We start from the raw sequence: 27,387 nt of genomic DNA, 5'->3' as shown, positions 1-27,387 counted from the left end.
GGTTTTTCCGCAGCAACTTAGCAGAAGTTCTGATGTCTGATCTCTAACTTCACGGCGAGCAGCAGCAGCCATGGCCGTCTGCCCAAACAGTCCTTCAGTGTCACTGAGCATTTCTACTGATTGCACTGCTTCCACCTGTGTCAGATTCCAAGATTAATTGTCTGGTCTTTCCAGAAGTTCCATGTGCAAAAATTGTAAATGCTAACCAATACCTCCTACTATTTATTTAAACTACCTGGGGTAGATTCTATTGTTCACAACTAAGAACACTAGCAATTCCTAGTCACCAAATCATACACCCACACTCATACAACTGAGACATTACTTTTGGTAGGCCAAGACTCGGTATGGCACTGCCACCCCGGTGAAAAGAGCCATGATCCTTCAGAAAGCTGATGAATTTCAGCTCCAAGTTAACTCCACATACCCAAATATCTAAGGCTAGCCCTCTCCCAGAAAGCAGCAAGCCAGAGCCTGAGGTGGATCTTTGGTAGATTCAGACATCAGGATAAGAGTACTCACCTTGCTCAGTCATACCCTGTCCCTCCTCTAATAAATGCCCCTGTGACCTGAAAGAGTTCATTTTTAGATATGGTATCATATCTCTCAATATGAGGGAAATTCAAATTCACGGTCTGAGAGGAAAGCGTAAGTTAGATTTCTGGATTAGGACCTTACTCTCCTGGCCTGTGTATCCAAGGTCCTCCTGAAATGCCAATAAGACAGCAAGAGCTGACAGAGAAAAACAGTGTCTTTCATTTCTTACATGTACTGTGTGCTGGGGATAAAGACACAGACCCTGCCCCCAGGCAGTCTAGTAAAAGGTATGAATTAAATAACCTCACAAATAAACATGTGTGTACAAATTATGGTTGCTATAAAAAAAATCCCGGGTATCTTGTGACATCCTAACAACATCTTGGGCAGAAGGAAAGCTGTGAGAAGAACTCAGCGTATTAAAGACAGTGAAAGAAGGTCAGTGTGTCTGGAACACAGACAGCTAGTAAAAAACTGGTATTAAATAAACAAGGCTGGAGAGGTAAGCCAGATGATGCAGATCACAGAACACCACATGAAGGACTTTAGTCTTTATTCTAAGAGAAAGAAGAAAGCACTGAAGAGTTTCAAACAGGATAGTAGTCTTTTTCTCACTGAAATTTTATTGAGATAAAAGTATACTCATATGCAGTTGCAAGAAATAATCCCAGTGTACCACCATTTGTCCAGTTTCCCCTGACAGAAGATACAGAACAGCATCATCACTATAAGGATCTCTCATGTTGACCTTTTATAACCACACTCAACTGCCTCTCACCCCTCTCACCACCCTGTAAATAAATAATCCATTTGAGATATAAGACGATTCTTGCTTATCTGGAGAAAAAGAGACTAGAGGGGACCTATAATGGGTACAGGGAGGTAAGTTATTGCAGTACTACAGGCAAGACATGATGCCAGCGTGGTCTACAGCCACAACAGGGGAAACAGGGAAAAGCGGCTGTGTTAAAGAGACGTAGAAGAGTCAAAGCGGACCACACTTGGTGAGGAAGCAATGAAGGGAATCAAAGAGATGAAGGTATCCTGGTTTCCAGACTATGGTTAGGTAGAGAAAATGTAGCAGAGCTGGATGAAGATTCTTGGCATATTAGAGTTATTTTTAGACTTTCAGATAGAAGTTCCACAAACAGGCTGGGTACAGTGGCTCATGCCTGTAATCCCAGCACTCTGGGAGACCAAGGCAGACGGAGGTCAGGAGTTCGAGACCAGCGTGGCCAACATGCCGAAACCCCATCTCTACTAAAAATACAAAAATTAGCTGGGGATGCTGGCGCACGCCTGAAATCCCAGCTACTGAAGAGGCTGAGGCAGGAGAATCGCTTGAACCCGGGAGGCAGAGGTTGCAGTGAGCCGAGATCGCATCATTGAGCTGAGATCACGCCAATGAGCCAAGATCACACCACTGCACTCTGCCTGGGTGACAGAGTGAGACTTTGTCTCAAAAACAAAAAAAGTTCCACAAACAAACTGACCTACACCAGAGATGGGGCAAGACTTAGCTTTGCAGCAGTATACCCAGGAGGGATCTCTTAGACCCCACTCAAAAGCAAAGTTTGGGAACACCTAATGGCCTGGGACAGTACAGTAGAAAAAGGAAAAACAAAAACAAAGACCTTCAGGTTAAAACTTTTAAAAATTAAGAATTCTCTCTTACATAAGATTCCAGACTAGTCAAGGGTCTTGAATTACTAAACTGGCCTCTTCAAAAGTAATTTAATTAAGTGGTTACTCACCTTGAGACACTGTAAGAAAAGTAAGTCCCTTGATGGTTTTTGCAAAATAACAAGATCATTGGATAGCTCTTCAAATAATGGACTTTCAGTTCAGCTGCATTTTATCTTACATTTCTAAATGCCCACAAAGCTTTCATTCACCAAATAGGCGACTAGGCTATATGCTGATATAAGAGACTAAGCCCCTGGTCTCAAATTCAGTCTGATACTTAAGAGCTAAGGTAAAGTAAGTGTAAACTGTTAGGGAGCAGTGTGGAAATCAAATCCATACGAGGAGGTCTGGGAAGGGTTTCCAAAGGAGCTATCTGACAAGAATATTAAAAGATGCCATCCTTTAAATCCATTTTAACAAAAGTGAGCTAGATAAAGAAGACAGAACAGTTCTATCTTGGAGAGGAAGCTTCTGAGAGACTGGTGTCTTAAGAGGGCAGGGGTAGAAACGTGTTTCAGGAAGACAAAAAAGCAAATATGAAGACACAAAGGCAAGAAAAAGCAGAGGTGTCCTCTTCAAAGAACTCTCGGAAGTTCAATAAGGCCGGAAGATAGTGTGAATGAGAAGAGCAGAGTGGCATAGGCAGAGGGAGGCTAGGACCACGGCATAGAAGGTCTCACATTTACTATGAGGAAGCAGCACAATTCAGTGGCTGGAAGCACAGGTGAGGAAAGAAGACTCCCCAGGTTCAAATCCCAGGTCCATTCTTACTACTTAGATGGCTATAGGCAAGTTAGTTAACGTCAAGATGTCCCAGTCTCCTCATGTGTAAAAATAAGGCTTACATAAATTCGTATCTCATGTGAGAATGAAGTGAAATAATATATTAAAATGCTGGTTGGGTGCAGTGGCTCACACCTGTAATCCCAGCACTTTGGGAGGCTAAGGCAGGTAGACCACCTGAGGCCAGGAGTTGCCTGGCCAACATGGTGAAACCCCATCTCTATTAAAAATACAAGAAAATTAGCCAGGTGTGGTGGCGCGTGCCTGTAATCTCAGCTACTTGGGGGGCTGAGGCAGGAGAATCACTTGAACCCGGGAGGCGGAGGCTTCAGTGAGCCAAGATGGCACCACTGCACTAACCTGGGTGACAAAGCGAGACTCCATCTCGAAAAATAAATAAAGTTTAGAACAATGCTGGGTATGTAGGAAGTACTCAGTAAATGTTAGCTATCATCATCCTCAATATCAATCTATTGGCTTTGACAGTATAAACTAGAAGCAGAAGCCACTAACACTTCTGTAGTATTTCTTTGTACCTCTCCTCCCCTTTCTACTTTATAGTATAGCCATCTATCTTCCCTTAGTAGACATTTTTAGATCTCCCCACAGAGCTAAGCAAAATATCTTGCATCTATAGAGGAGGCACTGAAAGATTCAAGAAAAAGCTAAACCGAATCAATTAAATCTTCAAAACTGTGGCTTAAGGAATAACTCTCCAACTTGCTAATGGCACTAAAATATGCAGTAAATATGCAATAAAGTTTAGCTACATCAATAGAAACTGCAATATTTTTCTAGTTAATACACAAATGACTCAGCACATTTTTCGAGCACCTCAAACTTCACAAAAGCATGAAAGGAGTAGCACACAGAGAAAATAAAGTATTTGAAAATTATGAATATAAGATCTGGCAAACTGCTTTTATCCAACAGATCTGTATTTTAATGACTTCTGTCTTAGTAATACCCTTCAGCACTTCAAAAACCACAAGGAATTGGCCTGGAATCAGAGTCCAAAAAAAAACCAAAAAACAACAGTCCAGGCAGGGAGATGATAAACTGAACAGAACAATGCCAGGACTGAGAATCTTGGCCAAGTTGTGGTATTAGAATGGTATTAGATTTAAAAGCCACAGCTAAAAATAGGTACATAAACAAGGGAACATAATCTTGGGACTCAAGGACTAAAGAAAAAAAAGGAAAGAACATCCAAGGTTTCAGGTATCAGTCTACCCAGAGACAGGGCCAGCATTAAGCAGAAGCCAAATAACAGGGATCCACACAAATCCAAACAAGCATGCTACTAACATTAGCAGCCTAGCACCAGGGGGCAGAAACTCAGAGTACGGCACACAAGAGACCACATGTCAGATAGTGTCTGTTAATACAACAACTCAACGATGAGCAGACTAACTTTTTTAATAAGCATGGGTGGGTACACTTTAAATCCAGTCTAAATAAGGAGATACTTCTTGATCCACTCCATTCTTTTTCACAGGGATAGCAGCAGTTACCAAAAATACATGCAAACATGCTTATTGGAAGCAGGCACTGCATACCAAATAAAACCTCCCCAGCCTGCAAAGTTCCCTTTGAAGAAGGCTTCTGTTTCCATTACTAATGTGGAAAATACAATTCCCTCTCAATGGCTTCTAGTATCACGTCACAAGGGCCTGGAGATGGACCAGTAGACTTTTATCTAGGCCTGTTTAACTTGCAGTATCAGAACTGCGGAGTGGGAGGGGAGCAGTAAAACATTTGGTTTGCTCCCTTTTTCCAATTTGGGCTTGACTGAACCAAACTTGTTCATTCATATCTCATGCTATCCCAAAACAAGTAAGGCAACTATCAGGATTCGTCTCTGCAAAGACATTTCTAGTCATTTACAAACAATTACCAATGCCAGGAGGAACAGCACTCAGCTGTACTTGCTGGTACTTCTCAGGCTGGGTATCCAGGCTATTATAGATATATCTGATGATTGTTTCACTAACTTTTGAAGAAATTTCTTATACTCAGAGAAAATGGCTCTCTGAGCCTAAGTTTCTTCATTTGTAAAATAAATATAACACCAATCTCACTAGACTGCTTAAAAAAAACTAAGAGCATTTTTAAAGAGTCTAACACAGCCTTACTTATAGGAGATAACAATGCTAGTGTCCCTCTTTCCTCAGAGGCCAAGGGAACATACTGAACGTGGATTCCAGGTGCCATGGTTTGAGTGTTTGTGCTCCAAAACTTATGTTAAATTTAATTGCCATTATCACAGTATTAACAGGTGGGACCTTTAAGAGGTGATTAGGCCATCAGGGCTCGGCCCTCATGGGTGGGATTAATGTCATTATAGAAGGGTGAGTTCAGCCCCAGCCCTCTCTTGCTCGCCCTTGTACCAAGTGATGATAAAGCAAGAAGATCCTCACCAGATGCCAGCACCTTGACATTGGCCTTCTCAGCCTCCAGAACTGTGAGCCAATAAATTTCTGTTCATTGTAATTTACCAAGTCTGTGTTACTCTGTCACAGCGGGACAAAACAGACTAAGACATAAGGTTTCTACTAAGTAAGGTTTCTGGGATCTAGGAGGCAAGGAAGCTAGGTCATGTAGTTGTGTTAAGTCAACAGGACCAATATGGAAAACTGAAGGAGCTGACAACTACAACTGATGCAAGAAGGATGAGTAGTCAATACTTTTTCAGGATGACTGACACTTACTCAAAGAGCCTGGGGAGGGGAAAGAACACTGGGCTTAGGGTCAAGAACCTATGTTTATTTATTTATTATCATTATTATTACTTTTAAGACAGGGTCTCACCTCTGTAGCCCAGGCTGGAGTACAGTGGCATGATTACTACCCACTGCAGCCTTGACCTCCTGGGCTCAAACAATCCTCCAGCTTCAGCCCTCCCAGTAGCTGGGACTATAGATGCACACTACCACACCCAGCTAATTTTTATTTTATTTTTATTTATTTATTTATTTTCTGTAGAGACAGGGTCTCACTATCTTTCCCAGGCCAGGCTAGTCTTGAACTCCTGGGCTCAAGCAATCCTCCCGCCTTGGCCTCATAAAATGCTGGAATTATAGCATGAGCCATTATGCCTGGCCAAGGACCTAAGTGTAAATCTTAGCTCCACTAGTCACCTGTGTGATTGCAGGCTAGTCAGTTAATTTCTAGAAGTATCTTCATCTGTAAATGAAGATACCATCTATCTTAAAAAGATTTATTTGTTTGGGTTCTGTTTTGTTTGCTTGTGGATTTAAAAAGATAGCACATTTAAAAGCACTTAAAAGTTCTTGGCTGATGACAGGCACTTAAGTATTTTTCCCTTATTATCTTAAGCTTTTGGGAAATACTATGTTAGAACTTCTCAGGTCTAAGAGAAAACCACTGAGTAAGACTCTTGGGTTCAGAAGAAACCACTGACACTAACTCAGCAATGATCCACAAGAAGAGTTTTCTGAGGCTGAGGTGGGAGCACTGCTTGAGCCCAAGAGTTCAAGCTGCAGTGAGCTATGGTCACACCACCACTGCACTCCAGCCTAGGCAACAGAGTGAGTCTTAGTCTCTAAAAACAAAATAAAATAACAATAAATAAATAAATAAAAGAGTACTCTGGGTCTAGGAACCAAACTCAGGCTTTGAATTCTGATGAAATCCAGGACTAATTCTGTGAGTCTAGTGAACCACAGCACAAAACCTTCAAATCTCAGAAGACACAGAGAAAGATACCCACACAAGTGACTGGAAAACAAGAGCAAGTGATACAACGGGACACTGGAAATGACAATGAAAGAGCCGATGCACACACTGTTGTGGCAGTATATACTAAAGCATTCCCGTACCTACCTATATTACAGTGACATCTACGGCAGGAAACTGACTCTAAGTACAAGAGAAGGGCTGTCCATTACACACCAGATGGCTTGAGTTCTGATTCTTAAAAAGAAACGATGTTCTTAGGGGCAAGAAGAAAAAAATACTCAGAAATTAAGGAAAAAGAAACATTTAAAAGATTTATTTTATGATGAGGATTATTTAGACTAGAAGTCCGGAAAGGGATTCTAGATCAATAATGACCTATCTTGACACAGGTTGAAACAAGAATAAAACAAAATAAATAAAACCAAGATTTCCAAATCTGTACTCAACATTTATTCTGTGTGTCTGTGATTTCCTTCCTTGTCATAGCCTGTAATACAAATAACAGCAATCTGGCTTCCATATCAGCACATCACTATTCTAAGTTTATGGCTGGTATTCATAATCGACCATGGTCTTTTTCCCCTTGCTCAAAAATTGGTCTTAGAAGTCTTATCCTTACAGTTTTCTAGGCTGCTGTCATGAGATGACTAGAATTTACACCGTAGAGAAAATCCAACTGCAACTTTTGGTTTAGACTTGCATTACTTATATTCTTATAACAATTACTTACTTGGCCCTGGACAAAAGCAGTCAAAAGGGGAAACCATTCTGGCGTCAGGGGTAAAGGGTAAGCAGAGCTCTCTGAGTCACTTGCTATTAGGTGAACAAAAACAAAGGAGATAAAACTAACCAGAGAAACAAGTCAAAACTGCCAAGCTTTCTATAGCAGTTGCCAAAACAGGAAATTTACTTCCACTAGTCAGATATATAACCACAGAGTCTAACAGATTCTAACCAGGAAGACAGGCTGAACAATGAAAATTTAGACACCAAAATATGAAATAAAATAAAATAAAATAAAATAAAATCTTCCCTATTTTCCACTGTCAGAGAGATACACAGTTATGGTTACTTTGTTTCAGGAATTTTAAAATTCTAAATATATATATTTACAAATAAAAATATGGCTTACAATTGTTAGATATTACTCATTTATCAAATAAAATAATAAAAAGCAAATTAATTTTTAAAAACTTTTACAAGGTACTTGTACAAATACACCAGAGTGCCACAAACAGCCTCATGATTAGAATAAAATGAAGACGTTAAAAATAATGCTGTATAAGTGTATTCATTGACATAGAAAGTTACTCATGACATAATTAAGTTTAAAATGTGGGTTACAAAAGAGAATGTTCACTGTGATCTAGTTTTTTTGTGTTTTTAAAAGTCTAAAGGCAAAACAACTATTAGTTAACATTTTGGTATAATCTGTAGACAGTGAGATTTTGAGTGATTTTTAGTTTCTTCCTTTTGTTTCTCTGTATTTCCTAACTTTACTGAAACACATGTATTATCTGAGAAATTAATTCTTTTTAAAACATACTGCAGCTAGTAACCTGCTCTTGGAGTTTATTACAGCCATTAGAAAGAAGCAAGGAGCAAAGTATTGGTCAACTGTAGAAGCTTTGTGTTCAGATTTACCTCTCCAGTCACAGCTGCTTCCACACGGCTGGGTAACCAGAAGTCTGGTCTGATGATTTGAGGACCACTACTATATCCTGACAACCTCCCCACTTACAACTCATTAGAGACCTCTACCTTTAACAAACTATTTGCAGATATAGGTCACTCAAAGCCAGGGTACCTCAAAATAATCTTTGAAAGCACATGGTCTATTCAACTTTGTAGTAGAAATTCCAACCAGAGCAATCAGGCAAGAAAAATAAATTACAGGTATGCAAATTAGAAAGGAAGAAGTCAAACCATCCCTATTGCAGATTACTGACCTTATATATGCAAAATCCTAAAGAATATACCAAAGAAACTACTGAAGCTAATAAGTTCAGCAAAGCTGTAGAATACAAGATCAACAAGCAAAAAATCTGTTGTATTTCTACCCAGCAGCAGTAAACCACCCAAAAGGAAAATTAAGAAAACAATTCCACATAATAGTATCAAAAAGAATAAGGAATAAATTAAACGTCTAAGACACATACAAAGAAAACTGCAAAACACTGCTGACTCCCATGTTTGCTGCAGCACTGTTCACAATAGCCAAAATTTGGAAGAAACCTGAGTGTCCATCAGATAAATGGATAAAGAACATGTGGTACTTATACACAATGGAGTACTACTCAGCCAAAAAAAAAAAAAGAATGAGATCCTGTCATTTGCAACAGCATGGATGGAACTGCAGGCCATACAAGCTAAGTGAAATAAACTAGGCATAGAAAGACAAACATCTCATGTTCTCACTTACTTGTGGGATCTAAAAATCAAAACAATTGAACTCAGAGATAGAGAGCAGAAGGATGGTTACCAGAGACTGGGAAGGATAGTGGGAGGGTAGGGGGAAGCTGGAAGTGGTTATTAATAGGTACCAAAAAGTTAAAAAGAATGGACAGGGTATGGTGGCTCATGCCTGTAATCCCAGCACTTTGGGAGGCCAAGGCAGGCGGACCACCAGAGATCAGCAGTTTGAGACCAGCCTGGCCAACATGGTGAAACCCCATCTCTACAACAATACAAACATTAGCCAGGCATGATGGCGGGTGCCTGTAATCCCAGCTACTCGGGAGGCTGGGGCAGGAGAATCACTTGAACCCAGGAAGTGGAGGCTGCAGTGAGCTGAGATCGTGCCATTGCACTCCAGCCTGGCCAACAGAACGAGACTCCATCTCAAAAAAAGAAAAAAAAAATTAAAAAGAGTAAGACCTACACAAGTATTTGATAGCATAACAGGGTGACTTAGTCAATAATTTAATCGTATATTTTAAAATAAATTAATTGTATATTTTAAAATAACTAAGAGTACAATTGGATTGTTTATAACAAAGGATAAATACTTGAGGGGATGGATACCCCATTTTACTTGATGTGATTATTACACATTACATGCCTGTGTCAAAACAACCTATGTACCCCATACACCTACTATGTAGCCACAAAAATTAAAATTTAAAATAAAAAAAACACTAAAAAATTAAAGAGTAATGAAATAAATGGAAATGCATCCCACGCTCATAAATTGATAAATTGTAAGGTTTTTGTGGTTTTGTCTTTTTATATTGTAAAGATGGCAATGCTCCCCCCACCCAAGTGATCTCTAGATTGAATGCAATCCCTATCAAAATCCCAATAGGCTTTTTTGTAAAAACAGAAAAGCTGATCATAAATATGGAAATGCAAGGGACCCCAAAATAGTCAAAATAATTTTGAAAAGGAAGAACGGAGTTGGAGAACTCACAATTCTCAATTTCAAAACTACAGTAATCAAAAGAATGTGTTAACTGACATAAGGAGAGACATATAGATCAGTGAAACACAACAGAAAGGGCAGAAATAAACCCATATACATATGGTCAACTGATTTCTGACAAGAGTGCCAAGGCCATCTTCAACAGTGCTGGGAGGACTGAATATACACAGGCAAAAGAATGAGGTTGGACTCTTACCTCACATCATGTACAAAAATTATTTCAAAACAGATCAATGACCTAAATATAAGAGATAAAAGTATAAAATTCTTAAAAGGAAACTTAAGGGTAAGTACTCACAACCTTGGATTTGGCAATTGTCTGTCAGATGACATCAAAAACACAGGCAATAAAAGAAAAAGTGGATAAACTGGACTTCATCAAAAAAATTTCTTTGCATCAAAAGAGACTATCAAGAGAGTAAAAATACAACCCACCAATGGAATATTTACAAATCATATATTTGATAAGGGTCTAGTATCTAGAATATGTAAAGAATTCCTAAAACACAACAACAAAAAGGCAAACAATTTAATTTTTTTTAAAGGGGAAAGAATTTGAATAGACATTTCTCCAAAAAGAAACAAATGGCCAAAAAGCAAATGAAAAGATGCTCAACATCATTAGTCATTAGGGAAATGCAAATGAAAACCATAATGAGATACCACTTCATACCCACTAGACTGGCCATTATCAAAAAGTGGAAAATAATAGGTGTTGGCAAGGATGCAAAGAAATTAGAATCCTCATACACTGCTGGTAGAAATCTGAATGGTACATCTGCTGTGGAAAACAGTTTGGCAGTTCCTTAAAAAATTAAACACAGAATTACCATATGACCCAGTAATTCTATTCATAGGTAAATAAAGAACTGAAAAAGTGTATTCAAATAAATACTTGCACACAAGTTCATAGCGGCACTATTCACAATAGACAAATGGTAGAAATAACCCAAATATCCATCAACTGATGAGTAGATAAACAAAATGTGGTGTGCTCTTACCATGGAATATTATTCAGCCATAAAAAGGAATGAAGTACTGATATATGTACAGGGTTTCTTTCTGAGGTAATGAAAATGTCTTGGAACTAGATAGAGGTCATGGTTGCACAACATTGTGATATACTGTATGCCTGTTTTTTTGTTTTTTTTTTGAGACGGAGTCTCACTCTGTTGCCAGGCTGGAGTGCAGTGGCGCAATCTCGGCTCACTGCAACCTCCACCTCCTGGGTTCAAGGAATTCTTCTGCCTCAGCCTCCCGAGTAGCTGGGACTACAGGCACACGCCAACCATGCCCGGCTAATTTTTGTATTTTTAGTAAAGACGGGGTTTCACCACATTGGCCAGGCTGGTCTCGAACTCCTGACCTCGTGATCCGCTCACCTCGGCCTCCCGAAATGCTGGGATTACAGACGTGAGCCACTGCACACGGCCTGTAGGCCATTTTTACATGATTACTGCGCCTGTAGCCCTACTACTCGGGAGGGTAAGGTTGGAAAACCCGTGAGCCCAGGAGTTCAAGGTTACAGTGAGCTATGATTGTGCCATTGCACTCCAGCCTGGGCAACAGAGCAAGACCTTGTCACTAAAAAATAAAATGAAAATATTTTATTTTATAAAAATAAAATGAAAATATTTTATTTTATAAAAATAAAATGAAAATATTTTATTTTATAAAAATAAAATGAAAATATTTTATTTTATAAAAATAAAATATTTTAATAAAATTAAAATACAATGGCTTATGGTTAACTTTAAGTTATACATGCCTCAATAAAATAATACCAAAACAAATCATGGTCTAACAACCTAAAATATTTTAAACAATTTATTTTCCACTCAGAAACCACCATAGGTTTTTAAATAGATTCAAAGCTGTTTCATCATAGCATTTTTTAAAAAGCTACTCTCCAAAATACTTCAAAGAGTAGTATTAATAGAATGCCCTATTTCTTACCAGAAGACTCTTTTCCATTCTGTTTTTCATAGAGGGTACCCACAGACATCAAGAAAACAATAACCAGGAATACTGGAATTCTCCATGAGCCAGCCAGGGATGCTGCAAATTATTAAGAATTAACATTTTTAGTGAAATAAAAACCTAGTACTTGTTTTTACAAAACTCAGTTTTGCAGTTTGACAGAACAATCTGGTATATATGTTAGTTACAGAATTACTTATCAGGCAAAAAAAAAAAAAAATTGAAGTCCATTAGATAAACTTCAAGATTTCTCAAAATTAAGTTCATCCCTGCTCCCAGAGGCCCCTAGTCAAATGGATAGGGTATATGCCGGCCTACCTTTAATGGGGTTCTATTAAGGAGAGTCTATTGTAATGCATATCAAAGGTCTAAAACCATCCCGAACTCAAACCATCTACTTCACCCCAGAATGACCACAATTAGGCATAGATCTCAAAGTCATAAAGTCTGACTTGGTTTCTTTTTTTTTTTTTTTTTTTTTTTTGAGACGGAGTCTCGCTCTGTCGCCCAGGCTGGAGTGCAGTGGCGCAATCTCGGCTCACTGCAAGCTCCGCCTCCCGGGTTCACGCCATTCTCCTGCCTCAGCCTCTCCGAGTAGCTGGGACTACAGGCGCCCGCCACCACGCCCGGCTAATTTTTTTTTTATTTTTAGTAGAGACGGGGTCTCACTGTGGTCTCGATCTCCTGACCTCGTGATCCGCCCGCCTCGGCCTCCCAAAGTGCTGGGATTACAAGCGTGAGCCACCGCGCCCGGCCTGACTTGGTTTCTTGAAAATACCACTGGTTGTGAACTTTCTCAAGAAAGAGAATGGCCCAAAAGAGCACAGCAAAACCGTCAATGTCTCCTTCTCAGTGTATAATGCAAAAATGTTTACAAGTTGGCTGGGCGCAGTGGCTCACACCTGTAATCCCGGCACTTTGGGGGGGCTGAGGCAGGTGGCTAATTTGAGGTTGGGAGTTCGAGACCAGCCTGGCCAGCATGGTGAAATCCCATCTCTACTAAAAATACAAAAAAAAAATTAGCCAGGTGTGGTGGTACATGCCTGTAATCCCAGCTACTTGGGGGGCTGAGGCAGGAGAATTGCTTGAACCCACGAGGTGGAGGCTGCAGTGAGCCAAGATCACACCACTGCACTCCAGCCTGGGCAATGGAGTGAGATGCTGTCTCAAAAAAAAAAAAAAAAAAAGTTTACAAGTCACCAAGAAACAGGTCCCTACCCATAACCATTTCCCTGAGTCCACCTAGAACCTCATAAACATCCCTGCCTGCCTGCCTCCCTCCTCTGCCTTCCCCGAGTTCAAAATGAGTCATATCTGACATATGGGTTCTTGCAGATAAATTCCTCTATCATTCCGACTCAACAAAGCTAGAGAATAATGCTTTGTTTGACATCAAACAAAGACAGAGACATTGCTGTTTTTTATTTTATTTTTAACAGTAAGTAGTAGCTCTGGAAACTACTTTAAGGCTATCTACTGCTCTGGGTTACTGAATTGTGTTGTTAAATTAGAACTTAGTGTTTCCACTGGCTCAAACTTGGGAGATGAAAGTCTCAATCATAAGTACCACACTGAAAAATCAACATCTGAGCAGCCACCCAGCTAACATAACAGGGAACCCATTACTCTGAGCAGCTCTGACATGAATCATCCTTATGTGGAAAAGAGATTTGTCTCTCTGAAGCTACTCACGACTCTGACATCTCTCCCTCATGGTTACAGAGATCTGTTTAAAGCATTCTTTCACAGGGCAGTCCTTCAAATATTAGAAATAGGCTTTCATGTCTTATATCCTCCTTACCTCTATCTCCTTTCCACCCTAGAGCCCCAGTTCCCTCCTCTTATCCAGAGTAAACATCTCTAGTTCCTTTAACTGGTTCTCACACATGATTCTGAGCACCTCTTATCGTTGACTGCTTATCTATATCTTCCCCTAAGTATGACACTCAGAAATGATATGAGAATCCAAGGGTGCTCTACTTTTTAAGATGTATTGACTTTTAAAAGGACCTTTTGGAAAATGAACATAATTAAAGACATTTTAAAGCACATCATTTTCATTAAAATTTAATGAAAGATTAAAGCATAACATTTTCTAAAAATTAAAGAATGTTAAATGCAACATATAACACTACAAAAAATTCACTTTCATTCACACAGTCAGCCTCTGCTGACCTTAGGCTAGACTTAAAAAAAAAAAAGAAGGAACCCACCTAAATGAAAAAGCAATATAATCCAGACAGGAATTGAAACTGCTCTCAAGTAGCGTTCAGTGCTTGCATTCCACTTGAATGAAACAGTCAGCACGTAGCCAACCACCAACGTCCAGATCTTAAATAAATGAAAGACACAGCTGTAAAATCTATACATATGAAAATGAACATACAATTATACAAAATCTGTCAAGTGTCTATACAGCAGGAATGCTCTGGACATAGCACAGAAAAGATGAAGGTTGATGGTGCCAAAGAAACGTGCCTAGATTCTCCTCGTTTAGAGAACCCAAGTTTTGAAATACTAGGCATTTGAAATCTCATGTAGTGATATTAAATAGTTGTTTAACAAAAGATACATAGTTCAAAACCCATCTTATACACAAAAATGCTTGAGATAAAATATTCAAAGCATAAACCATGGATTTAAATTAAGAGTCTAATCTTATGGAATTCCTACAGTTTTCTCTGTTGATCAATGTTTAGAAAAGAAACTGAAAGAAAAAAAAAAAAAAACAAGAAAAAGAAAGCTTTCCAAAAAGAATCAGGTTAAAAGATTCTATTTCAGCTTATAAAATATGCTTGTTACTGGGAAAATAACTCTGTAAAAGTTAGAAAGCAGCCAGCTGAAGTGTGACCCTGCTGAAATAATCTAGGCAACAGATGATTAGAACCTAATCCAGAGTTATGATGCACCAGCTGAAGAAGTGTGCCTGAAAAAAATATTATTAGAGGAACAAACAGCAGGACTTCAGAACAGAAGAATTAGCCAGGATACCCTCCTCAGTTCTTCCTACACTAAAGTTAAATGACCCTAGAGCTTAAGAAGCATCAAAAGAAACCAGCATAGCCTACACAGAAACTCATATTTTAATAGAACATTTATAAAACACAGAGGGAATACATAATCCAGAATATGAGCACAAAGACCTTAATTAACATAAGACCAAGAAGCTAAAAGTCAAGTTTGACATGAACCTTGCCAAAAAAAAAAAAAAAAAAGCAAATTAAGACAAAAAGAAACTTCAAGCTATATAATTCAGAGATGAAGAATAAATAACTGATGGGATTACTAAAAAGACAGAAAAAAACTATCTCTTACGTTATTTTGGTCAAATCTATCAATAAAAATAATCTTCGCATCTTAAAAATGTTTATGGCTTCTAATCTCAGAATTCAACTTTCAGACTTTATCCTAATGATAAATTCTTAAAAAGCTTTAAATATAAAGAAGCTCATCAGAATGTGATTCAGAACAGTGGAAAAAGTGATTACCTAAAAGGTCAACAACTGGGAAATGATTACAATTCACTCAATAAAATGTTAGGCAACCATTAAAATCACTTCTTAAAAACAAAGACTATATAGTTTAAAAACTCCCAATATCATATTAAGTTAGAAGTAAAATACAAAAAATACTTGTGATGTGATTACATCTACTATATGGTGGGAGGAAAAGAAAATGTACTAAGAAGTTAGTGGCTGTATTTGGGTGGCAAAATTTTGTTTTTCCTTTCACTTTTTTCTGTATTTTCCAAACTGCCTTTAATAAGCACTAATTCTTTTATAATAATAAAAAGGACATTAAAATCTTTCTTCAAGTAACTCTATCAGATGAAATATTAAAGAGCTTTGAAGCTCAAAAATATGAGGACATGGGAAGTGAGACTACAGCTGCTTCAAAAAGTCCAGAATTGCTGGACCAGACCAATTTACCCTGGGAATTCAAAGAATTTGAGATCTGACTGCAGAGCACAGAAAAAAATCTGAGTACAATAATAGTACACTTATATAACATTTAACACTCCTATGTGCCAGGCCCTATTCTAATGCTTTATGTATACTAACTCATTTGATCCTCATAACCCCACAAAGTAAGTACTATTATGATCCTCATTTTACACATGAAAGAAACTCAGATTTCATAGAAGTGACTTGCCCAAGGCCAGCTAATAAATGACAGAGGCGGGATTAGAACCCAGGAATGTGGCTCCAGAGTGTACTTTTCTAACCATAAGGAGAAAGAAGTGTGGTGCTAGAATACTAAAGATAAGCAAAAACTGCTCGGATTTTCACAAGGGAAAATAAAAAGTCAATTTTGGGCCGGGCGCGGTGGCTCACGCTTGTAATCCCAGCACTTTGGGAGGCCGAGGCGGGCGGATCACGAGGTCAGGATATCGAGACCACGGTGAAACCCCTTCTCTACTAAAAATAACAAAAAATTAGCCGGGCGTAGTGGCGGGCGCCTGTAGTCCCAGCTACTCGGAGAGGCTGAGGCAGGAGAATGGCGTGAACCCGGGAGGCGGAGCTTGCAATGAGCCGAGATCCCTCCACTGCACTCCAGCCTGGGCGACAGAGCGAGACTCCTTCTCCAAAAAAAAAAAAAAAAAAAGTCAATTTTGACAACTACAACTTGTTGAAATTAAAAAAAAAAATCCACAGTAAATGGATAGTCTTCAGAGGTTCGTCAGTTAGCCCGACCCTATTAAACGTCAGTCACTTAGATGAAAGACTAGAGGCACAATAACTGAAAAAACCGATTTTACACAAACCAGTTATACAAAACTGAGTTGTCAATAAATATTGAGATAATCTATCATGATTCAAAAAGATATCCTGAAGCCAGAACAATGAGCTAATCCAAACAAGATTAAATTATATGAAAAGAAATGCAAAGTTCTGCTTTGAGATTCAAAACTCAACTGTACAACTATGGAATGGAAAGAGAACATCTGAACCACTTTTCAGTTTAGTATGAGTCAGCGTATGACTAGTAGAAGCACTTATTTCTAGAAGTACAATACTCGTATCAGGGAAAGTGATTGTTTCAATTAATTTTGCGCTACCAAACCACACAACAAAATTCAGCCTGGGAAAGGAAATAGAAATCACAACACAATATATAAATGTGGCTAGGGGAAAAAGAAAAAAAAGTTTTTCTCAGAAAAGAGAAGGAAATATCAAGATTTTGTAGCTATTGTCAAATAATTTTTAAAATGTCATCTGGGAGAGGCACAAGACTTGATTTTCTGTGGTTCTGAGAGCAGAAACAGGTGGGAATTAGGAAATAACACAGCTCAGTAAAAGGATAGGTTTTTCCAATAAACTATAACTATCTACAAATGGAATAATCATTACTAAAAGTGTTTGAGCAAATGTCGACCAGAGATGACAAAGTAAGTACTACCCTTAGTAAGAAGCTGAACTGGAGGTCACAATTTATACAGTACCTCTAAGAAGTTTTTGTTTCTTATCTGTATGCATAAGGAATTAGTATCATTTGCAGGAAGAGAAACAATAAGAGACTGCATACTTCAGATTTTTTAAGAGAAATTTATTGTCTAACAAGAAGCATGTATTTTCATCTATCAACCTGAAACTCACAGATTACCTCATTCCAGTTTAAAATAACCATTCTAAAACATACTCCCCAATTCTACTTTTAGGAGTGTTTTACAGAAGCACACTGTGCAGGCACATATAAAAATATTCACTGTTGCCATGTACAATATAAAAAATTGAGAACAACTTAAATATCATTTTATAGTGAACTGTTTAAATAATGTTATCTCCAAAGATTCAGTAGTCAGACTTTCAACAGTATGATGAACATCAATATACAGTGCTACAGTGTCAATTTATTCGTGTGTAAATTTATAATGGTGAAAATATACTCAACAAAAAATGTTTTAAAATATTATCTCTAGATGGTTGGATTTCAAGGAGTAATCTGCTTCTTTATGTTTTATTACAGGTACTCAATTTTCTACTAAGGTTATGTAGTATCTTTATAAAGAGAAAAAGAAGTATTTTTAACTTTTAGGAAATTCTTTTGACTTCTGGATTTTTTTCCAGTATTTTGAAGTGTTTCCTCAGAAAAGATTCGCAGAAGTAATATTAGTTCAAGAGGTATGGCCATTTATAAAAACACGTTAGAGTTTACATTAAGCCCATTATGATTATACAATTACCAATGGTTAAAAATGTTTATCAAAGTATTCTAATACAAATTCAGAGCTAAGAAAATCTGTTAAAAACATTTTCTAAAAGGCATGGGGGGGAGGGCGAGAAAAAAGATTTATACTGTAGCAGTATTAAAAAGAAGTGGCCAGGCGCAGTGGCTCACGCCTGTAATCCTTACACTTTGGGAGGCTGAGGCGGGCAGATCACATGAAGTCAGGAGTTCGAGACCAGCCTGGCCAATGTGGTGGAACCCCGTCTCTACTAAAAATACAAAAATTAATCAGGTGTGGTGGCATGTGCCTGTAATCCCGGCTACTTGGGAGGCTGAGGCAGGAGAATCGCTTGAACCCGGGAGGTGGAGGTTATAGTGAGCCGAGATTGCACCACTGCACTCCAGCCTGGGCAGCAAGAGCAAAACTCCATCTCGAAAAAAAAAAAAAAAAGAAAGACGTATATCTCTAAGTGCTAACAAGGAAAGATCGCCACAGTACAATGATAAATGAAAGAGCAAGGTTCAGAACTATATGTATGTTATCTCATCTTTGTTTTAAAAAACAAAAAACAAAAACCTTCTACTTTATATGTTCACATGGGCATAGAAATGAATTTAGGAGCCTTTACATCAAGCAGTTAACAATAGTAACATCTGAACAGTGGGAATAGTGGTAGAGAAAAGGGATAATTTGGCTGGGCGCGGTGGCTCATGCCTGTAATCCTAGCACTTTGGGAGACCACGATGGGCAGATCATGAGGTCAGGATTTCAAGACTAGCCTAGCCGACATGGTGAAACCCCGTCTCTACTAAAAATACAAAAATTAGCCAGGCGTGGTGGCGGGCACCTGTAATCCTAGCTACTTGGAAGGCTGAGGCAAGAGAATTGCTTGAACCTGGGAGGCGGAGGTTGCAGTTAGCCGAGATGGAGCCACCGCACTCCAGCCTGAGTGACAGAGCAAGACTCCATCTTGGCGGGGCCGGGGGGCAGGGCGAGGGAAGGAAAGGGATAATTCACTTTTACCATACAAACTTCTATTCTGCTTACGTTTTTCCAAATGTAACAAGCATATTTTACTTGAGTCAACATTTTAAATCACTAAGTATCGTTTAAAATAACAAAAATAAGGATTTGTACATTCATGTTTCACACACAATTTCTAGTCTAGGACCTCTTAAGAGTTTTTTAATTCTTAAATCTTCACTAACACAGAAACACGAGGTTAACAAGTCAACTTTATATATGTTTAGCCTCTGAGCAAACCTATTCAAGTGTGAATTTTATTCCAGGCATTAAATCAATGAGCCACAGTTACAGATAAGAGGGCATATTTTTCCAAATTTATGTTCTCCAAAACAACGTGTCCTTTTCAAAATATACATTCCATAGTCGTTTTTATAGCACCAATGTGCTAGACACTACATAAGACTGCATAAAATTTGGCAACATTTACTTAGCACTTCAAGTAAAGGGAACTAATAGGCAATCACATTTTCCTTTCATTTCACACGATTATCCACATATACTTTTCTGGTTAAAAAACATATTAAATGTAGAAAACATTAAGTAGAGACTGCCTTTTCAACCATCTTTGTTTCATTTATTGTCATCTGGGCATTAACTGGAAAAACAACTTGGTTGCTTCTGTTACACATTTCTGCAGAACAGTTTCCTAAGCTTTTTTTAGACAGAATAAAACTACAGGAAGGGTGCAGTGGCTCACACCTGTAATCCCAGCACTTTGGGAGGCCAAGGCAGGGGAATCACCTGAGGTTAGGAGTTTGAGACCAGTCTGGCCAACATGGTGGAACTTTGTCTCTACTAAAAACACAAAAAATTAGCCGGGCATGGTGGCAGGCGCCCGTAATCCCAGCCACTCAGGAGGCTGAGGCAGGAGAATCACTTGAACCCAGGAGGCAGAGGTTGCAGTGAGCCGAAAACGCGCCATTGCACTCCAGCCTGGGCAACAAGAGCATAAGTCCGTCCCAAAAACAAAACAAAACAAAAACACCACAACTACAAACCTCCCAAGTTATGGAGCCACAGCCCTAATCATAGCCTCAAGCAGCAACTGCTTCGGGTCCTTAAATTATCCACTTAATTCTAATGTGAAAACCGTTCTCTTTGTCATATGGCAACTTAGAGTCAACAATTTTCATATTCAAGGTCTTTAACTGAGAAAACTAAGCACTAGAAACTTTCCTCTCGTTTCTTGCTGCCAGGCAAGCAGAAACAAACCTAGAAATGCGTTTAAAAGTGGAACGGTGTCAGTAGTGAATGGCTGACTAACGTCCACTGCTGGAGAGCCTCTTGTCACCTGTAAAATAGAACATCGTGAAATCTTAGAAATTGTTCAAGCCAACCCCTCACTTTACACAATTGGGACTGAATGTCCCAGAGGAGGGCCCTGGTCTGCCCAAGGTCACAAAGTTAGTTACCAGGAGAGCCAAGTTTAGAACTTAAGGTGTTTTTATCTTTCAGCCACTACTCTCTCCACCTCATGCTTCTTTAAAAAGATGGAAACAATGGGATCAGAGACCACAGAAAAAACAAATCTATTACTACTGCAAAAACTAAATGGTCTTCAAATTTTCCACCAAGTCTAAATTAACAGAATGAGGAAGATCAGAATGCCCCCCAACAGAGAGAAATGGTGGAGCAGGACACGCCATCAGCTTTTTCAAATTTACCTTGCACAACTCCACCATGGGAAGATGCCAAGAACTGAGTAACATGTGAACCTGGTACAACAGTTGATTTTTTTTTTTAAGTGTTCTGAAGTCACTTACTAAGTCAGTGCAATCTCCAAACATACTTGAAACTGCTGAAAAAGAGTTACTCATCCCATAAATGATTAGTTTTTCACTTGTAAGAAGCATGGAGTTTTAGGAGACTGAAGAAATCTACAAGTGACGTGAAGAGGAACTGAACTGGAAAGAAAAACTAGTGACGAAGAAAAACATAGGTCCAGGCCACGCGCAGTGGCTCATGCCTGTAATCCCAGCACTTTGGGAGGCCAAGGAGGGTGGATCACCTGAGGTCAGGAGTTCGATACCAGCCTGGCCACATGGTGAAACCCCGCCTCTATTAAAAATAACACAAAAATTAGCCGGACGTGGTGGTGGGTGCCTGTAATCCCAGCTACTCGGGAGGCTGAAGCAGGAGAATTGCTTGAACCGGGGAGGTAGAGCTTGCAGTGAGCCGAGATCACACCATTGCACTCCAGCCTGGGCAAAGAGCAAAACTCCATCCCAAAATATAAGAAGAAAAAAAGAAAAAAGAAAAAAGAAAAACACAGGTCCCAAAGACACTAAAAAGGAAAATTGATGGGACCTGGAAAACTGCATAGATATAAAAATAAAAGAGAAGAAAGAAGAGAGATGAATAAGGTTTCTAGATGACTAGAATGCTGATATTCTTCTGATTTTTTCCTAGTAACTGGAATCTTTTTTTTTTTTTGAGACAGAGTCTCGCTCTGTCGCCCGGGCTGGAGTGCAATGGCGCGATCTAGGCTCATTACAACCTCTGCCTCCCGGCTTCAAGCAATTCTCCTGCCTCAGCCTCCAGAGTAGCTGGGATTATGGCGTCAGCCGCCACACCCGGCTAATTTTTGTATTTTTAGTAGAGACGGGGTGTCACCATGTTGGCCAGGCTGGTCCCGCACTCCTGACCTCAGGTGATCTGCCTGCCTCGGCTTCCCAAAGTGCTGGGATTACAGGTGTGAGGCACCGCACCTGGCCTAGAATCCATTAAAAATAATTAAACACAATGTATTAGGGAAAACTTTTTAAAAATCCTTATTGAAGGTTACTACAAAGAGTTTTGATAACAGCAGGACTTCAACTGCTGCTAGGTCTATTGAATGCCATTTACTGACAGCATGAACAGATCAATCTCTGAATTAGTTTTCTCACATATGAAATCCCTCCCTCCTACCTCATAGGACATTGTGAGAATGACATAACACCCATGTAAAAGAACCTAATCTAGTGCCTGGGACGTGGCAGATGCTCAAAAGTTGGATCTTAAATGGATGAACTGTCAAGTCATCAAAACAGGGATTCACTTAAAGGTAACTTTTCTCTCTGCCTCTCTCATCTATACTGCTCTTCAGCAGCAGGCTCATGATTAAAGTAGCCTAGAAAGCATAAAGACCATGTTCCATACCAGGCAGCCCTCCTTGGGCTCATAAAGCCAAACCGCTGTGAACTGTGGGATGGAAAAGTTCCAGAGTGGGCCTCCTGCCCAGTCACATAACCTACTTTCACTTAATGTCAGTCCTTAATCTGCACTTTCTTTCTTATTTTAAAAGATTGGGGGCAGGGGAGGTCACATTATGTTGCCCAGGAGGGTCTCAAACTCCTGGGCTCAGACAATCCTCCCTCAGCCTCCCAAAGTGCTAGGGTTAAGGGCATTAAGCCACTGTGCATGGCCTTTAATCAGCACTTTTTTTTTTTTTTTTTGAGACAGGGTCTTGCTCTGTCACCCAGGCTGGAGTGTACGGGCACAATCTCATCTCACTGCAACCTCCAGCTCCTGGGTTCAAGAGATTGCCTCAGCCTCCCGAGTAGTCGGGACCACAGGTGTGCGCCACCATGCCTGGCTAATTTTTTGTATTTTTAGTAGAGACGGTTTTACCATGTTGGCCAGGCTGACCTCGAACTCCTGGACTCAAGTGATTCACCTGTGTGGGCCTCCCAAAGTGCTGGGACTACAGGCGTGGGCAACGCCACCTGGCCTTAATCAGCACTTTTGGATGAGAGCAAGGACTCCTTGTCTTCCCAGGTACACCTCACCCCAAACCAACCATCCACCCTTAAGTGCTGCTTGAGCAGAATGCAACTCCCTGCCTTGTTTCTCTTAAACTCAGACTGACCTGAAGATTCTCTTTCAAATTTAGCCCTTCTACCACTCCCTACTCACAAATACTTAACTCATACTCTTTTATGTTGAGTTTTTTTTTAACCCTCTCTCTTTTTCCTTGCTCCCAACACTTGAGCCAAACAGCTGAATTTCAAGGTTTTTTTTTTTTTTTTTTTTTTTTTGAGACGGAGTTTCGCTCTTGTCACCCAGAATGGAGTGCAGTGGTGCAATCTCGGCTCACTCCAACCTCTGCCTCCCCGGTTCAAGTGATTCTTCTGCCTCAGCCTCCCAAATAGTTGGGATTACAGGTGCCCACCACCACACCCAGCTAATTTTTTTTTTTTTCTGTATTTTTGGTAGAGACGGGGTTTCACCATGTTGGCCAGGCCGGTCTTGAACTCCTAACCTCAGGTGATCCACCCGCCTCGACCTCCCAAAGTGCTGGGATTACAGGCATGAGCCACCGTGCCTGGCCAATTTCAAGCTTTTAAAAAATCATTAATTGGTTTGACCTTCTTTCTCCCACTCCCAGGTCTAATCAATGTTGGCCCCTACTTCTCTTCCACTCATCCGCAACCCACACAAATGAAATACAAAGATGAGGGTTTATCTTCAGTAAAAAGATACTCAAAGGTATACGCCGAGCTGTGGATGTTTCTTTACAAGTGCTCAACTCTTTCCACTGAGTATCTGAGAGAGACTGGTAGAAATGCCTCATAATCATGCCAAATTACTTAGGTATTCAACTTCTTACTCTAGTATGAAAATATACTATTTACATATGGCAGGCCTTTCTTTTCTAATTTCCTATAGTTTGATGGATATGCTCCTTGAGCAGTATCAACAGTCAAAAATGTTAGCAGAATCTATAAATGTGTCTTTGACAAAACTGAATTTCTTGAGGAAAATAACCAAACATATTTTTCTTAGAACATAGTGTTCTGCCTTCTAGATAAGATGCATTCGATCCACTTAGCTGAATTGTGAAACTGCAAGATAAAGGATAAAGAGCGCTGAACTGGGCCTCCATAAAAGTGAACCACAGATTTGCTCATGAGCTGTGTGACTTTGGACCAATCACATTCTCTGGGCCTGTGGCCCATAACTGATGAGTCATGAACATTTATCTGTATGTCTGTCATCTCCATTAGAATATGTTCATATAGGATTATATGTATCTTGAAGACGGGACCTCTATCTTAGTCCTTTTTTAAATCTCTCACAAAGCCCAGTACCTAACATATCCTCGATCAACTTTAAACATGAACCAAGAGGTGGTATTGAGGGAACAAGAGAAGAAGGGTGTTTTGGGTCATTCATCACTCTGCCAATAACCTCAGGCAAGCCAAAACACTGCTGGACAGATAAGGGGAATTAATATTTTGCAACTTAATGATGTCAAGGTACACTGAACTTTATTTCACTGACAAAAAAAGTGAATCAAATTTATCTGTAAATGGTACTGTTTATGAATCAATTGGCATTCTTACGCACTAAATCTCCACTTGTTTTTAACAGTCCCCAGTTAAATATGGGGATAATTAACTAGTCCACAATATAGTCTGAGTTAGGAATTGTGTCACTAGATTATCTTTGAAATCCCTTCCAATTCTAAAGCTCCCTGGTTTTCTAAGAGTAAGCCCAGGGTAATCCAAGCATCACAAATCTACGTCTCTCTCCTTCACGCGGTCAGCTACTTTACTCCAGGCAGGAGGAGGTGTGCTGTGGTACACCAGTCCCTGCACAACAAAAATAGTTACCAAAAAGTAAAGCGTGGAGAGGAAGAGGCACAGGCGGCTCAGCACCCAGTGCCTTGCACAAATTATACAGAAATCGCCTGAACTGAGAGGCAGCACCAGCCAGTGAAGCAAGCTTTGTTTTAGGACTTGTGAGAAATCTAAGACACCCAGACCCCTCTTTGTCCCTAAGTAGCCCTAGCCTGGTAAGAGGTCACCTTTCCTATCTGCAGGATGGCAAGTTGGCCTAGAATCTCTAAGGTCCCTTACAGCTCTGACATTCAGATGCGCAGAACTGAGGGTGGCCGAAGCATCCCCGCCCTCTCCAAGCAGGAGTAAAACCAAGCCCCAATGCCATGCTCTGAGGCCTTTCTCTGCAAAGCGTTATAGCGATTCTCAATCCAGGGCACTGTCCCCCTAAGAGGGCCTATTAGGATTGAAACAAGGGGGAAAGCAGGGAGGCTGTTTCAAATCACGCCCGCCCCCTTTTTGGAAGAATGTGCGCCAAATTCCTGAGGTGTGAGAAGGAAAGCGGAGACGGACGGTCACTGCAGCACAGGTGTGGCCCCTCGTCGCCCCTGCACCCGGAGGAACAGCTGCACGACTGCACCCCAGTGCGCCAGGACCACGGGCGGGGGACGGGGGCGGACTGCCGCTCACTCACCCACAGGCTGCTGAAGTAGTCCAGCCCGCGGCAGATGAGCGTGGCAGCGTGCACCAGCAGCACCTGCACGCCCAGGTAGCTGCCGAGGTAGTAGAGGCCGTACAGGAGCGGGCCGCCGGCGCCGAGCAGCAGGAGCAGGCGGCGGCGGCGCAGCGCCTGCTCGCCCAGGGCCTCGACGCCGTAGTCGACGAAGCAGAGCGGCAGCAGCAGCGCGGCCAGGACGATGGGCGTGTGCGCGCGGTGCAGGCGCTGCAGCCAGTGGCGGCCCAGGCGCGTCAGCGAACTCTTGAAGGGGTGCAGAAAAGTGCCGCACAGCACGGCCCAGAGCAGCGGCCGCAGGAAGGCCTCCAGGATGAAGTAGACCAGCACCGCGGCGCCGCAGCACAGGCACACGAACAGCACGGCCCCGGTGTTGTAAAAGGCCTGCTTGATGGGCTTGTCGAAGCGCAGCGCCAGCGCCGCGGTCCGCGGGGTCTCCCCGCCACCGCCACTCGGCCCGACCGCGCGCGGGACCCGCGGCGCCGGCCCAGGAGAGCCCCGCAGGCTGGGCGCCTCCTTAGGTCCGCCGCCGTCGGCCATCATTCCTCCGCCACAGCCGCCCCCGAGGGGCGGTAATGGGAGTCGGGAGAGAATCGCGGGCGGGAGGCAGGGCGGGAGGCGCGCGAGATTGTGGGAGTTGTAGTTCCCCGCTGGTTTACAGACCCAGCAAGCACTTACAGGAAACTACAACTCCCAAAGGGGAATGGGGAGAACGCCTCCGCCTCCTTGGTGTCTGCAAGGCCTTGTTAACAAGTTTGTAGGGTCTACATCTTCCCGGAGGGGGAAAAAAAAAAGCTCCTTTCACTCATTCGTTCATGTCAATTTCTCGCGAGGCGAGATCCCAATAGGCGCCACATTCAGATATTAAAACCCAAGCTGCATACTAGAATACCGTGGGGGAGTACTTTTAAAGAACCAATGCCCCGATTCTGTTTTACTGATTTATTTAACAGATACTTTTAAAGTGTTTGCTTTGGTGTATCTGACAGGATTTTAAATAGAGATTACCATATAACAGGCCCTATTCTAAGTGTCTCACTCCTGTTAACTCATTTAATCCTTAGAACAACCCTACAAAGAAGGTGTTATTATCCTCATTTTACAAACAGAAAAACTGAGACAGCCGTTAAGTACGTAGCCAGAGTCACACAGCTACCAAGTGGCACAGGCAAGATTCAAACTCAGGGATTCTAGCTTCAAAGGCTATACTTTTATCTACCATAGTATTTGGCCTGAGGAAAGAACTGTTGGCATTTTTCAAACGTTCCTCATAAGCCTGTAATTTGCAGCCGCTGTTGACGACTGTTTGTGCAGGTTTCGCTGTGGACGCAATCTAAACTCTTAAAAGAGTCCTAGATCAAAGTCTCAAACTGCCACTTTCTTTCTTTTTTTTTTTTTTTTTTTTTTTTGAGACGGAGTCTTGCTCTTTTGCCCAGGCAGGAGTGCAGTGGCGCAATCTCGGCTCACTGCAAGCTCCGCGTCCCGGGTTCACGCCATTCTCCTGCCTCAGCCTCTCCGAGTAGCTGGGACTACAGGCGCCCGCCACCACGCCCGGCTAATTTTTTGTATTTTTTAGTAGAGACGGGGTTTCACCGTGGTCTTGATCTCCTGACCTTGTGATCCGCCCGCCTCGGCCTCCCAAAGTGCTGGGATTACAAGCGTGAGCCACCGCGCCCGGCCAGACTGCCACTTTCTTTCTGAGACTTGATGTCATGTCAGTTAAGCCCCCAATCTCAAGTTTTTCTCAGTCACATGGCGATGATAATAATAACAGCTCTTGCTTCTGGGTTATTGTGTGGGGGAAAGG

The 27,387-nt window shown here is 41.0% G+C and overlaps 1 protein-coding gene and 1 long non-coding RNA gene across 8 annotated transcripts in view; one reads left to right on the top strand and one right to left on the bottom strand.

Moving 5' to 3' along the window:
• The window catches only part of TMEM245 (transmembrane protein 245), a 104,380-nt gene extending 78,197 nt beyond the window's left edge, over positions 1–26,183 (bottom strand). For 4 of the 7 annotated variants that reach the window (XM_055271563.2, XM_063636146.1, XM_055271562.2 and 1 more), the window contains exons 1-3: positions 25,542–26,183; positions 14,323–14,440; positions 12,086–12,187 (exon numbers count right to left, since the gene is read on the bottom strand). In XM_055271563.2, coding sequence (XP_055127538.1) covers positions 12,086–12,187; positions 14,323–14,440; positions 25,542–26,123 — 802 coding nt within the window. In that variant the 5' untranslated portion in view covers positions 26,124–26,183. The remainder of the gene's footprint in view (positions 1–12,085; positions 12,188–14,322; positions 14,441–25,541) is intronic. The other 3 variants (XM_063636145.1, XM_063636148.1, XM_063636144.1) reach the window with 2 other exon arrangements.
• On the top strand, positions 18,083–24,327 carry LOC134736179 (uncharacterized). The gene is made up of 3 exons (XR_010120002.1): positions 18,083–18,231; positions 22,222–22,350; positions 24,072–24,327. It is a non-coding gene; the product is annotated as an uncharacterized lncRNA (long non-coding RNA).
• Positions 26,184–27,387: the final 1,204 nt, after the last annotated feature.

Source organism: Symphalangus syndactylus, chromosome 3, assembly GCF_028878055.3.
Source record: "Symphalangus syndactylus isolate Jambi chromosome 3, NHGRI_mSymSyn1-v2.1_pri, whole genome shotgun sequence".
Lineage (NCBI taxonomy): Eukaryota > Metazoa > Chordata > Mammalia > Primates > Hylobatidae > Symphalangus > Symphalangus syndactylus.
This window is presented reverse-complemented; position numbering and strand designations above follow the sequence as displayed.